Here is a 15,325-nt window from a genome sequence, read left to right on the forward strand (position 1 = left end):
CAAGCTGATTCCTTGCTGAGCATAGAGAGCCCCACGATGCAGGGCTCAATCCCAGTGCAGGGCTGGATTGCAGGACCCTGAGATCATGACCGGAGCAGAAACCAAGAGCCGGATGCCTAACTGACTGAGCCACACAGGCGCCCCCATGTTAATCAGTTGTTTGTTATTGGCAAGACTTTCAGTCAACAGTAGGCTCTTAGTTAAGATTTTGGGGAGTCAGGAGTTACATAGGAATTTCTGACTGTGTAGGGGGGCCAGCATCCCTAACCCCTATGTTGTCAAGGGTCACCTTTAGGAACCAATTGCCTTGGTAGAGCGTGTGGCACATGAGCTTTTTTTTTTTTTTTTAATATTTATTTATTTATTTGACACACAGAGATCACATAGGCAGAGAGGCAGACAGAGAGAGAGAGAGAGAGAGAGAGAGAGAGGAGGAAGCAGGCTCCCTGCTGAGCAGAGATCCTGATGTGGGGCTCGATCCCAGGACTCTGGGATCATGACCCGAGCCAAAGTCAGAGGCTTTAACCTACTGAGCCACCCAGGCGCCCCTGCACATGAGCTTGTATCACGGATGACATTCCTGCTCAGCTCACATTACCTCCAAGGCGACTGCTCAGACTACTCTCTGTTGCTCCTCTTCCCTTGATTACGAGCAGGCTCGGCCTTCGCTTAAAGCTGGAGGACTGTTTAGGCACTGGGCTCCGGCCTGCAGCATCTGCGGCCAGAATGCCTTCTGTGTACCTCACTGGGAATCCTGGCTCCTAATGGGAAAGGAAGTTGGATGGAGCTGCTCTCGTAGCAGGCCTTTTTTTTTTTTTTTAAATTTTATTTTTTATAAACATATATTTTTATCCCCAGGGGTACAGGTCTGTGAATCGCCAGGTTTACACACTTCACAGCATTCACCATAGCACATACCCTCCCCAATGTCCATAACCCCCCCCCCCCCCAACCCCCCTCCACCCAGCAACCCTCAGTTTGTTTTGTGAGATTAAGAGTCACTTATGGTTTATCTCCCTCCCAATCCCATCTTGCTTCATTTACTCTTCTCCTACCCCCTTAACCCCCCATGTTGCATCTCCTCTCTCTCATATCAGGGAGATCATATGATAGTTGTCTTTCTCTGATTGACTTATTTCGCTAAGCATGATACCCTCTAGTTCCATCCACGTTGTCGCAAATGGCAAAATTTCATTTCTTTTGATGGCTGCATAGTATTCCATTGTGTATATATACCACATCTTCTTTATCCATTCGTCTGTTGATGGACATCTAGGTTCTTTCCATAGTTTGGCTATTGTAGACATTGCTGCTATAAACATTCGGGTGCACGTGCCCCTTCGGATCACTACGTTTGTATCTTTAGGGTAAATACCCAGCAGTGCAATTGCTGGGTCATAGGGTAGTTCTATTTTCAACATTTTGAGGAACCTCCATGCTGTTTTCCAGAGTGGTTGCACCAGCTTGCATTCCCACCAACAGTGTAGGAGGGTTCCCCTTTCTCCGCATCCTCGCCAGCACCTGTCATTTCCGGACTTGTTAATTGTAGCCATTCTGACTGGTGTGAGGTGGTATCTCATTGTGGTTTTGATTTGTATTTCCCTGATGCCGAGTGATATGGAGCACTTTTTCATGTGTCTGTTGGCCATCTGGATGTCTTCTTTGCAGAAATGTCTGTTCATGTCTCCTGCGTAGCAGGCCTTTTGAAAGGTGAAAGATGCTCCACTGATCTGGAGATATGCCTAACTTGTTTTGGGGGAGAATGGAGGTGTGGAATTGTTCGTTAACTGCCTCTCCTCTAGTTTTTTCTCCCCGCTACAATTCCTGGGATTGGCTCTTGAGCTGGGCAGTGTCATCATGAGGCTCATGCATGGCTGCGACTAGAGGTGGCCCAGTGCGTCTACTATCTGTACTGTCTCTGCCTGAGCCTGCCAGCCCCTCCTCACATGAGCAAAACGAGACCACTTTCCAGCCATCTTCACCTCTGTGTAATACGTCTGGGATTCACATGGACGTGGCTCCCCTGAAAAGCCTTGCACAATGGACCTTGTGAGACTATCTGGCCCTACTGAGTATCCAGGGCCTGTTAGGAGCTTATCACAGCTGGGGAAGGCTGTGATTTGTTTATTTAAAGATACTTTATTTATTTGAGAGTGAGTGAGAGAGGAGGGGGGGAAGGGAGAAGCAGACTCCCCACTGAGCAGAGAGCCTGATGTGGGATCATGACCTGAGCCAAAGGCAGATGCTCAACTGAGCCCCCCAGGTGCTGCAAAGCTGTGGTTTAAATTAGCTAAGAGCATGTAATATAAGGTCACGAGCCAAGGAAAAGGAAAAAGAACATCTAGAGGAGAAAAAGATATCCTTTTGTACTCAATTTTATTAGAATAAAGATGGACAGGAAAGGGGCTTTGGTAGATCATACTTATGTCTCCCTAGAAAGCAGTCTATGGGAACTACTATTGGAAGAAACTGTTAAAGATAATAGAAAAGTGTGAACTGAGGAGTCTAAAATCTAATAATGGAAGAGAGTGCCAGCAATGGTCCAGGAGAAGCACCAGATATCAGTATCGGTAAAAAGGCTGGGCCGGGCAGAGCTGAGGGCAAGCCATTGTGCCAAGCAGCCTGGAGATGGTGGAAGGAAGCAAGCAGTCCAGTTTCACCTTTTGGGTCTAATTCTTAGCTGCTGCCTGGGTGACAAAGGTGAGAAAGCAAGGATCAAAACTTACTAAGGCTGGAATTTATTTTTTTTTGAAGATCATATATAAGCCTTTATTTTTTCTTTTACTGTGTTATGTTAGTCACCAAACAGTACATCATTAGTTTTTGATGTAGTGTTCCATGATGCATTGTTTGCGTATAACACCCCGTGCTCCATGCAATCTCTGCCCTCCTTAATACCCATCACCGGGCTCACCCATCCCCCCACCCCTCCCCCCTCTAAAACCCTGTTTGTTTCCCGGAGTCCTTGGTCTGTCATGGTTTGTCTCCCACTCCGATTTTCTCTGCTTCATTTTTCCCTTCCTTCTCCTAATGTCCTCCACGCTATTCCTTATGTTCCACAAACAAGTGAAACCATATGATAACTGACCTTCTCTATTTGACTTATTTCACTCAGCATAATCTCCTCCAGTCCCATCCATGTTGATGGAAAAGCTGGGTATCCATCCTTTCCGATGGCTGAGTACTATTCCATTGCATATATGGACCACATCTTCTGTATCTATTCGTCTGTTGAAGGGCATCTCAGCTCTTTTCACACTTTGGTTATTGTGGCCATTGGTGCTATGAACATTGGGTTACAGATGGCCCTTCTTTTCACTACATCTATACCTTTGGGGTAAATACCCAGTAGTGCAATTGCAGGGTCATAGGGAAGCTCTATTTTTAATTTTTTGAGGAAACTCCACACTGTTTTCCAAAGTGGCTGCACCAACTTGCATTCCCACCAACAGTGTAAGAGGGTTCGCTTTCTCCACAACTTCTCCAACATTCATTGTTTCTTGCCTTGTCCATTTTTGCCATCCCAATGATGTAAGGTTTCTCAATGTGATTTTGATTTGAATCTCCCTGATGGCTAATGATGATGAACATCTTTTCATGTGTCTGTTAGCCGTTTGTATGTCTTCTTTGGAGAAGTGTCTGCTCATGTCTTCTGCCCATTTTTTGACTTATGTATTTGGGTGTTGAGTTTGAGTTCTTTATAGATCTTGGATATCAGCCCTTTGTCTGTAGTGTTGTTTGTGAATACCTTCTCCCATTCTGTGGGTTGCCTCTCTTGTTTTGTTGACTGTTTCCTTTGCTGTGCAGCTCTTTATCTTGATGAAGTCCCAAAAGTTCATTTTTGCTTTTGTTTCCCTTGTAAGGCTGGGAAATTCTATTGTGAAAATTAGGTCCCTTTCCCTCACAAACCATAACTCTTGCTAATGCATTTGGAATTGTTTGAAGGAGGTTGGAAAAAACAAGATCCTACAGTGAACCAAATTCCTGGGAGGTGTCAGATGTTCTGAAAGAGTGCTGCTCAGGAAAACGAATGTAATTCTGATGACCTGCAGTATCTTCTTGTGATTAAAGAGACACATGCTTTTCAAAGGTGGGTGACGGGTCTTGTCCATCTGTGTTAAGTGCTGGATCTCATGCGGAGTTTGGAGTACCTGCTGGTGAAGCAGGACCAACCAATATAGCTGTGATGTGGATTCTCAAAATGGAGGCTTCTGGTGCCATTGGTAACTGCAAAACTTGACTGAAAGCTCCTTTCTCAAGCCTGAAAATGTGTTTTTCTTACCAGACCAAAACATGAAAAGGGGAGAGGGGGGAGCGCCTGCAAGATATTTAGGATGAAAATATTCCTTCCTAAGTAACTAGCAACTTGGAATTGTCACAGAAGGGAGCAATCCTGGTGTGTGGACAGCTTATACCTTTGGGAGCAGAAACTTAATTTTGTCTATTCACTGGAGACAACTCAAACTTAGGAAATAACACAAATTTTGAGACTTTTATTTTATTTACAAGTAAATGAAGACTGTCTTCTGTGAACGCTAATTTGGGGACACGAAGAGCAATATAAAGAAGTAGTTGCCTGCTCCACAGTGGTGTGTGAAAGGAGTCCTTGCCACTGATTTTTTTTTAAACAATGATTTTTGTCATTAAAAAGGAAAAAAAAAAAAGCCACGTGTTTTCTTCATGTTGCACATGTGAAAGAATTCAAAATAAAAAGGACTTTTCAAAACTCTAGTCTCTAGTCAAATGTGTGAGGTGACCAGATGTCACTTTCATTGGGTGACAGCCCCTGCTCCCCAAGAGCAACAGCCTCCCAGCAGGTGACTTAATACTCATCAAGAGTATCTGCCCGAGGAATGGAGAGACCCCGATCCTTCAGAGCTTGAACTTTTAGCTTCTCGGCTTCCAGCTTGGTCTGCTGTTCTACCCTTTGTTCTTCTAGGATTTCTTCAATAGACACTTGCTGGAGGGGTGTGTCACTCTCCTTTTCCAAGTCCTACAAAAAAAGCAGGGTTGAAAACCCTCAACTGACGACTGAGAATAGAAAACATTATAGACCTTTATGCAAATGGATTCCTGGGTCGGGCTTGGGTTATTATTTTTCATAATTGTGACAGGGCTGAAATAGCCTTCTCCTGGGGACAGAGTGGCTGCCAGGAGTGGCTGGCAACACCACCCAGAACATATACTTATGTGAATTTGGTAACAGGGAGAAGTATCAGTGTGTCTCATAAACTTTAAGTTACCTGAAGTCCTACATTACTCAAGGATTGTTTTTCTTAAACAATAATCATATATATATATATATATATATATATATATACATACACATACACACACACAGCTCTTTCCCCAACCCCAAAGGATCCAAGAGAGAAGTTACTGAGACCAAGATGGCTTTATGTAAGTTTTATATTTTTACGTTATCAAAGTCAGCTTAATTTCTGGCAGTTGTGGCTAAGGAGGTAGAGAACACTGATTCAAAGAAGCCCCCACCCAAAGACAAAAAACTGCCCCTCTGTTCCATTCACTAGGAGTCTTTAAATTATAATGCAAGATTCTTTGCCCCTCTAATGGTAGCAAATTTACTAGAGAAAACCTCAGTAAACCAATTAGGTTACTAAACCAGTTTGGCTCCAATATATGTCCTATATATTGGTTTGAAAAAAAATTTTTTTTCTCTTATTCTAACAATACATGCTCACTGCATGAAATTTAGAAAGTGGACAAACAGAAAAAAACATTTTTAATTACCCATAATCCAGTATGGAACAATATTTTGGTGAATAGCCTTCTAATTTTCCCATGTATATATTGACTTAAAAAAAATCCTACAATGCAAATATTAACTGTAATTTTTTCACATACTCTGGCATAATATGCTTTTTAATGTAGGCTCCACACCCAGTGTAGAGCCCAATGTGGGGCTCAAACTCACAACGCTGACATCAACAGCTGAGCTGAGATCAAGAGTTGGATGCTCAACCGACTAAGTCACCCAGGTGCCCCTATTCTTAATATTTTTAGATCTGAACACCTTACAAATATCTGGTAACTAATCTTAGAATGCAGAACCTTGCTATAAAAGGATCTCACTATCCAGATTCAACTTAATCTCCTTAAAATGAATATACCGGTACTCTTCTTGTTTCTGTAAAATGGAAAGATTATATATATAGGATATTCTTATTTATCTTCCTCTATGATTTTCAATTATAAAATTCTGGGAAGGCATCAACGTACACACAAACCTTCCAGGCGCTGCAGCCTACTGCTAGGTACTAACACGCCGTGTGCTGTCAAGGCCTCAGAACCCACAGGCAGGGACATCAGGGGGAAGATTTTCACCAGAGAGGTTGGAATGAAAGCCACACAAATTACATAAACAAATCCTGCCTTGGCTGAAATGTTAGCTGAACCAGGTGAAATATATCTAATCAAGAATAATCCACCCTCACAATCCATGGGTAGCAGCTGAAAGGAAGATAATGTTCTTAGCGTGGTGTACTGCCTAGTTTTCAATATGTTACTCATCAAACTAGTCATGTGGTTCTCATGATGCCAATTCCCAACACTCAGTCTTATTTCCAAGGCTGTGTGCATCACCATCCTTGAGGCAGAATCCAGGGACTTCCTAAACAACAGATGTTTACAGCCCTTAATTGGTTTCTGGGTATGAGTTTCTCTAGGGCTGATACTTAATTTCATCACACTGACCATTATTCATACAGCTGTATAAGCACTCCCGAACCACAATGCTTTAGTGATTCCACTGTAAAAATTCTGCAGTACCCAAACCATTAACAGAGACAAGTATTTTCTCCACAAACTTTTTCTTTCCCAAGACCAAGTGCAAGTTCCCTCCTTCTCCTCACCTACATGTGTACCATGTAGATTAGGGCCCATGTGTGTCGATGCAATGGCACACACAGCATTTTTGTGGTGTCCACAACTATAAAAGTGAAGCAGAGTATGTGTAAATGTTTTAATTTAAATCTTTTCTCCTGAGAGCAAAGTCATGTTTCCTCTTTGAAAATTAAATTGAGAAAAGCATAAACAAAGGAAAAAAAAAAATCACTCCTACTCTTACTATCCAGAGATGGATCAGCCCCTCTTCATATACTGGCAGGGCACTTTACACTCATTTGCTCACGGCGCTCCCTACACCTCATGGTACCACAGTGCTGTGTTTCAGCCTCTGTGTATTACAATGAGATGACAACTTCTACTGCTGAAACATGCAAAAAATGATCTACTGGAATCAAAAATATCCATCGCAAAAACACTTTAAAAATTAGAAAAAAGTATTTCCTCCATTTCATAGCAGCACGTAGCAATGCTGTTACTGACAGTATTGATTCATCATTGCTAGTGTTTCAGCTAGAGGTCTCCAGGCCAACCGGACCCTGGCAGATTATCTCATTTTCTCAAACAACTTAATGTTAAAGGTCACTACAGACCAAACAACTCCACTCCAAAGACTTCTGTAAACCTGACTTAAGATGCAGTTAGATATCAAGAAACTATACTGGAAACTTTACAAACAAGACAGAAAAGGATAAAAGCAAACACCAAAATTTTTTAGTTTGATACTCCTGGCAAACCCAATAATCAGAAGCAAAGCCAAAGGTTTTAATAAGGTATTTTTCTTTTTAAGTAAATATTTTATGTAAAACATGAAATCAAGTTTTATCTCCTTTTAAAAATGTCTGAGAATCATTATACTGTACACCTGAAACTAACATAACACTGTATGCTGGGGCGCCTGGCTGACTCAGCTGGAGGAGCATGAGATTCTTGATCTTGGGGTTGAGTCTGAGCCCCACGTTGGGTATAGAAATTACTTGAAAATAAAATCTTAAACAACAAAAAAACTATTGTATATTAACTAACTGGAACTAAAATAAAAACCTAAAAAGCCCCCCGCCCCAAAAAAGTCAGAGCACTTCTATTAGCTATATAGTTTTCTAATTGTGTGTGTGTGTATAACTAAATAAATGTATATGTTTACATGCATGGTTATGTATGTACACACACACACACACACACACACACACACACCCCTAAACACTTTAGAAGACTTAACTTTTCACCTGCCAACTGGTCTCCCTGGCATACTGAGGTATCCTCTTTGGTTGTGAGCTAAGGATCCAAGTGAGGCTGAGCTCCATTCTCAGGAGTTAACAGAAAGCTTTCTCCTACAGCCCCCTTCTTTCCTTTCCCTTTCCTCTTTAAAAAACAGGACATCAAGATGTATATCCAATGTGTCTTTCCTCCAAGCATTGCTCATTAGCTCTATGTCATGAAAACCTACTTATAACCAATTGTTTAAATGACTGCAAAATATTCCAGTGTGTATAAATCATACTTTATTGAATTATTCATCTCTTGTTTGGTATTAAGTTTTTCAACTTTCTACTACTAAAGACAGAAGAAATAATATATTGATGAACATGTTTGTACAGTATGCTACTTCTATATCAGGTAAAATCAATGATACTTTGCTGCTAATGGGATCAAAATGTTTAAAATGCCAAGAGGCACTGAAACAAAGTTAATTATTCTCTGTAGTTTTCCTTTTATACCTGTAGCTTTCCTAAACTGATGTGGTGGTTTCTGTGAGAAGCTGGGTGCCATGTGGAAAATATATTTTTTCCTTCTTGAAAAGACAAAAAGAAACCTGACTAATATGATTATCAAGACCCACAGCAGCTTAACGGTTTTCACTTACTATTTCTCCTAGTAGGACAACATTTTCTCCTCTGACCACAAAAATCCCTCGAGGAATATCACCGTATTTTTTGCCCACATGAATACGCTCCACAGTCTGATGTAGCACTAAATTAGCTATAAGTGCACAGGGAAGAAACAAAGATATTTAGTTCAAATTATCGGGTAAAGGTCCATAACTCAAATAATCAGTTATTTTGAGTAGAAAAGATTTTGCTGAACATGATTTCCAAACTTTCTAATTCTGGGAAAAGCTAAAATTTTAAATAGTCTTCCCCTGTTTTATTAAGACACACCACTTGTGAGACTTCCAAACAACTGTAAAAAGAGAATATTGGGGATTATGCTTCACTAATGCATGAATGATGGTGGGAATCAGTTACAAAAATTAAATTCCTTTACATCAGTGAGATTGTGAATACTGACATGACTAGAAGAAAATATAAAAGGGCAGGGCACTTGGAAGACTCTAGAACCTAAATAACTGCAGAGATGGAAACTTTTTTTTTTTAAACAAAAAGCAGTTTTTCTATGTTGCGTGGGTATGTATATATGATGATTTACCAAAGATTTAACTTTGTTTCAGTACTTAGGATTCACATAATCCAGTGCAGGTATCCAGCGATTACGATACACAAAAACCTCTTTTTTTACCTTGTCAGATAACAATACCTGGTAATCTGACAATAAAGTCAGGATTTGCTACTTTTCCCCCAAAGGACAAACTTGACTTAAGATTCAGAACCCCAGTCTTTTAAGAATAATTATTTTTCTTTTATAAATTGGTACCATTTGTCTTGTTTGAAGAAAACCAAGTATCTATGCTATCTTCTCTAATTCCTCTAGGCATTTCAATTATGTTGAAATCCACTAGCAGATGTCCAACAAATGTTGATATGAACTGAGAAGTTCCTTGAAACAAGCAAATATAGATCTCTATATAGAAAAATGCAAGATGCAAAACAAAGACTGAGATTCTCTGAGTCTGATGTATCCCTAAAGTGTAAAATCTTGAGCTTAAAGTTGGGACCCCAAAAATGCTTCAGGAAATGCCTTCTACCCAACTTTCATTGGAAAGGGAGGGATTACCTTCAGTGCAGGAACTGCTTTCAAAAGTAGTCGCACCCCAGCCAATGTATAAAAGAGCAGCTTTTTCAGTGGGCTGAGTTTATGTCTATCATTTGGCTCCCTCTACTGGGGAAAATTAAAAAAGTCCAAAAAACTAATCATATGTTCTAGTGAAAACCAGTTTTAGAAATACAAGCTTGTAAATATTAGCTTTTGAATCACCTAATCATAAAACAAAAAACAATGATGTAATGACTCCAAACAGTATTCCATTATGCCAGACACTTGAAAAATTTGCAGATAAATAAATTTCAACATGACATAACACAAACATACAACAGCAGCTCTTCACTACAGAGAGGTCTGTAACTAGTACATACCAAATTGATCAATGCTTCTTAAAAAACCTATAAGCGTCCTTCCATCTCGAAGCAGGACCAAATGCTTTTCTGGGGAGAGGAAAAAAAATATTTAAGAAGTGAGAACTGTTAGCTTCAGTGAGTTTACAGGATTAACAATAAAACAAAGTTAATAGCAGGTTAAGCTCTACCACTTCTTCCAAAGTATTTAAGGCACAGTTTACTGGGAAATTAGAGGGAGGACCAAGGCATCCTGTGGTTTAGATGGTAAGATTCCCGTGGTGGCAGAGTGGGCAAAGGACTGGGTGAGCAGCCTGGAAGCCTGATGTTGATGTTGGCAGTTAAACCCTCCCAGTGTCATGTCAGTTTCTATATACACAAATTGAGAACTTTAGTCTAGATGACCTATATGATCTTAATATTAGAATTATTTTCCTCTCAACTTATAGAAGAGCTTCTATTTCACACTTTGGGAGCAGGGAAGGTTTTAAATAAAAACAATGCCTCCAACAGGTAAATGAGGATGCTGATAGTAGGTTAGAGCAAAAATTCAATTAATATTTATTGAGAGCAATGTGCTGGTCTGGGGCTTAGATATACAGTAGAGAAGAAGGCTCAGAAAGTTACCAACCATATCAACTTACATTCCTGGTGGAGAAAGGTGAACAAGTAAACACACACACACACAAATACAAACACACAAGAACAACCTACTGTGATTAGTACAATGGAATAATAAACAAGATAGCAGGATAACATGATGAAGAGAGAGGGAAGGTAGCTACAGAAGAGAGGGTGACTAGAGGAAAACTCTCCGTAGAGGTGTCTTTGAGCTGACACTGAAGAATGACAATAAGCCAGTTGCAAGAATAGCTAGCAAATTCATTCATTAATTTCTTTAATGCTATGCATAAAGTACTTTCTAGAAACATAACAGAGAAATAAGACAGTGATTCTTCCCTGAAGGAATTTATAATCTTCTTTGCACTATAATTAAATACAACAAGAAAGCAAATCTTAATTATATGTGAGGGAAATTATCTAGCTGGTGGAGGTATCTGAGCTGAGCCTTAAAAGACAATTTTTGGCTCTGGGATGAATGACGGGGAAGGAGAAAGGGGAATCTGTAATTTAGGAAGCAGAGGGAAAAAAGGCAGGTATGTATCCATATGTTTGGCTAAAAGGTGGGGGTGTAAAGGGAAGTCACAGGATATGAAGTCCCCAAAGTACCAGAAGCAGGTTCAATTTGGATTATACTTCACAAGAAAACACTGAAGACTGAACTGGCAGAAAAGGGAGAGCAGAATGTGAGACATGAAGAGGAAACCTACACTAAGGCCAATGAGAAGGGAGAGTTGAGAGAACTAAGACTGTGTAGTTCTACTGTTTTTAGAAAATATATTTATCTTAGAGAGAAAAAGAGAGGACATGCACACTCACAGGGGGAGGGGCAGAGAGAGAGGGAGAGAGAGAATCCTCAAGCAGACCACACCGAATGCAGACAATGGGATTTCATCCTAGGACCCTGAGATCATGACCTGAGCTGAAACCAAGAGTTGGACTTTAAACGACTAAGTCACCCAGATGACCTAAGACTGTGTAGTTCTAAGTGATGGGAATCTGCAAAGGTGGGGTGTGACTGTGTGTGTGTGTGGGGGGGTGCTGAAGAAATGGGTAAAGGACATGCAGGAATTTTTTTAAAGATTTCTTATTTATTGGAGAGAGAGCAAGACCTTGTGCCAGTGCGCAAATGTGGGGGCGTGTACTGTAGAAGGAGAGAGAAATTCTAAGCAGACTCTGCATGGAGCCCAATATGGCTCTATCTCGTGACCCTGAGATCATGATCTGAGCTGAAACCAAGAGTCAGATGCTTAACTGACTGCATGACCTAGGCGCCCCCACATGTAGGAATTTTGAGTCATCATGTCAGGGTGGATGATGTACCAGAAGTTGGCAATAAAAGAAGCTTAAGGTGGAAGATATTAGCTATTTGTGATTCTGAAGTGCTGATCAGGTCACTGCCAACAAGCAGTTGGAAATATAAGACTGGAATGTCAAAGAGGTCAGAATGAAAGCAATTTTGGATAAGTCCACGAACAGGTGATATAATTATTAAATTCCATGAAGCTCTCCTAGAGATTTAAAGAAAGAAGCATGGAGTACCTGGGTGGCTCAGCTGGTTGAGTGGCCGGCTCTTGATTTTACCCCACATCATGATCTCGGGGTCCTGGGATTGAGCTTCGTGCTCAGACGGGAGTCTGCTTGGGATTCTCTCTCTCCCTCTGCCCCCACCCCATACATGCTCTCTTAAATAAATATATCTTAAAAAAAGAGGCAGACCAAAGTTAGGACCCAAGGAGCCACCTATTTTAGGGAACAGTGAGCAGGATAGGTGAGAAAATCAGCAAGTCCAGTGCTGCAGAAGTCAAGAAAGCAGAATTACGAATCCAGTGTTACTAGTATCGCAATATTGCAGAGGACAGGGAAGAACCCAGAAGAATGCATCAAACTTCTGCGTTTTAAGAATGCAGCTTCAGCAGTGTGATGACAACAAAACTCAGACTGCGGGAGTAACAGAGGAGGTCTACTATAGATGGTCAGGAAGTAGAGTCAAAATGGAGAGGATTCAAAAGGTTTGGTAGTGAATATATGAAAACGGGATAGGAGTTTGATGAGGAGACATAACTGAAAAAAGTACGAGAAGGATGGACAAGAATGAAGGGAAGGATCCAGGGAGAGAGAGACGATATGAGAGAAAAAGGGCATTAATGGAAGAAATAGTGGGAAGAAAGAGTAATAAAGGACACAGACTGAAAGGGAGGAATACTTCCTACTCAGATGAGAGGATGGGTGAATATGCAAAAAGACTGAAAAGAGGAAATAGTTTGTGTGGCTGGGGGGACCGCGAAGGGTGCATAAGAAATGGTTTCAAACTTTTCAGTAAAGGAGTCTTGGAGTCTACAAAGAAGTGGTTAGAGGGTTTGAGAATAAAAATTATTTTTAGTAGACTGGCAGAATGTATTAGGGGCCTCACATAGTTCAGATACATAAAATGAGAGGTGGGGGCAAAAATGGCATCCATAGATGACTAAAAGTGAAGATTTCATAACATATTACAGATGGGGCGCCTGGTTGGCTCAATGGGTTAAAGCCTCTGCCTTTGGCTCAGGTCATGATCTCAGGGTCCTGGGATGGAGCCCCGCATTGGGCTCTCTGCTCAGCAGGGAGCCTGCTTCCTCCTCTCTCTCTGCTTGTCTCTCTGCCTACTTGTGATCTCTGCCGGTCAAATAAATAAATAAATAAATAAAATCTTAAAAAAAAAAAACAAAAAACAAACCATATTACAGATGGGCTTGTGCAACTGTTATTCATATACAAATATAGTCCAATTCACACTACATTTTCTTTCAATAGCAAAATAATTAATTTGGATTTAAAGAATGATTTCAGACAATGAGAAAAAGAATATGATCACAGACTCGCTTTTTATTATTACTATTATTTTTAAAGATTTTATGTATTTGACACAGAGACAGGCTGTACAAGCAGGGGGAGCAGCAGGGAGAGGGGAAAGCAGACTTCCTGCATAGCAGGGCACCAGATGTGGGACTTGATCCCAAGACCCTGAGATCATAACCGGAGCCAAAGGCAGCCGCTTAACCAACTGGGCCACCCAGGTGCCCGCTTTTTATTATTTTTTAGAGGATTTTATTTTTAAGTAATCCCTACACCCAAGGGCTGAACTCACAATGCAGAGATCAAGAGTCCTGCATGCCCTGTGTGATCCAGCCAGGTGCCCCACGGGACTCACTTTTTAAATTTGTAGACATAGTAACTGTGATTGTTGTAACTTGTTTGGAACTGTGTAAACCATTCTACAGCAATTAGAAGTTAATGAGACAGACCACAGGATTAAAAGGATTAGAAAATGTTGCTTGAGGAATAATTCACAGATGAGAGTTTAGAAAAAGGAAAGACAGGAGTCTTTCTTTTGTACAGGACTGAACGCTTCTTCAGGACAATGACCAGGAAAAAGGGAGGTCTTCTTAGTACAAGTAAAAGAAAACTGTCGAACAGAAAAATAGGTTTGAAGTGATTCAGCCTTTCCAGAAAAGTCAGTATCTTTGTCTGGCAGTGATCTCTATCATCATAACCTAAAAGTGCTAAAGACTGCATCGCAAATGGCTACATGGCATAAAACCTATGTTTACTGCCAATTAAGTCCAAAAGCTGTTATCTGAAAATTTTCGTTCCTTAATGAACCATTTCTTTAAGTATTCTCATTCATCCACGAGTAACAACCAGGCGTCGATATACTGCAGGTGGGAGATAGTGGACGTGGGGAGGGGCAACTCTCAAGTTTGAGTATTAGCAGCCGCGTCCCTCCAAAGCAGGAATGAATTCTACAGCTTGTGGCTTATCGGCCCGGGGACCAGTGGAGGCTGCGAGACGCAGGATAGAGGTAGTCGGCTAAAAGGTAGGCAAACGGAGTGTCTTGTGGCTCTTCACTCACGTGGAGGATGTCAAAGCCGAACACCCTTAAGTGTGCTAAAAACAGCCCCCCGCCCGCCCCAGACTCAATTCTACAAGCTCCTCTTGAACAGGTACCCGCCCAGGAGGAAGGATCTCACCCCAGACTTCATCCAGAGGAGATGAGCTACTCACTGTCGATGTCCTCTATGAGGCTGGCGGTGCCAGGCATATAGTTCATTTTGAGCTGAGATAAGGCTGCAGTGTACAGCGGCGGTGGGCCAGCGCGTCCGACACCTCCTTTCTCAGACCACAGTCGCCGCCTGGGCGGGACGGGGACAGGAACCCGGACCGGGAGCAGCACGTCTGCCCCGGCTTTCAGCAGCCGGGGCCTGCCGGAAACGCCTCCATATTATTCCCACCCACTTCCGGTATCACGTGCCCATCCTCAGGAAGAGGCGGGGCTGTCGTGCGGTCCCGGGACACCCATTCCCCATCCCTGATAAAAGGGGAAGAGGAATCTAGATTGACTAGATGGTAAGGAAAATGTGTTCTCCCTTTTAAGAAACACGGTGCTCCCGCGCGTCTTCTTGTTTCCCAGACCTCCGAGTCACGGAACTCCGTCCTTCAGCCGAAGGGGCGGGACCGGGCTTGGGATTGGCTGTTGTCGTCCGACCCCTTTCGCTGCTGCCCAGTTCCTT

The 15,325-nt window shown here is 41.7% G+C and overlaps 1 protein-coding gene across 1 annotated transcript; it reads right to left on the reverse strand.

The window, feature by feature from the left end:
• Positions 1 to 4,473: 4,473 nt before the first annotated feature.
• On the reverse strand, positions 4,474 to 15,230 carry LSM1 (LSM1 homolog, mRNA degradation associated). Its single transcript, XM_032838057.1, has 4 exons — positions 14,820 to 15,230; positions 10,176 to 10,244; positions 8,729 to 8,844; positions 4,474 to 4,993 (listed from the first exon to the last, which is right to left on the reverse strand). The coding sequence occupies exons 1-4, from the start codon at positions 14,863 to 14,865 to the stop codon at positions 4,823 to 4,825; spliced, it is 402 nt and encodes a 133-aa protein (XP_032693948.1). The 5' UTR covers positions 14,866 to 15,230; the 3' UTR covers positions 4,474 to 4,822.
• Between the last annotated feature and the right edge of the window lie 95 nt (positions 15,231 to 15,325).

The sequence above is a fragment of the Lontra canadensis genome, unplaced genomic scaffold (assembly GCF_010015895.1).
Source record: "Lontra canadensis isolate GAN:19392208 unplaced genomic scaffold, GSC_riverotter_1.0 scaffold101, whole genome shotgun sequence".
NCBI classification, from domain to species: Eukaryota; Metazoa; Chordata; class Mammalia; order Carnivora; family Mustelidae; genus Lontra; species Lontra canadensis.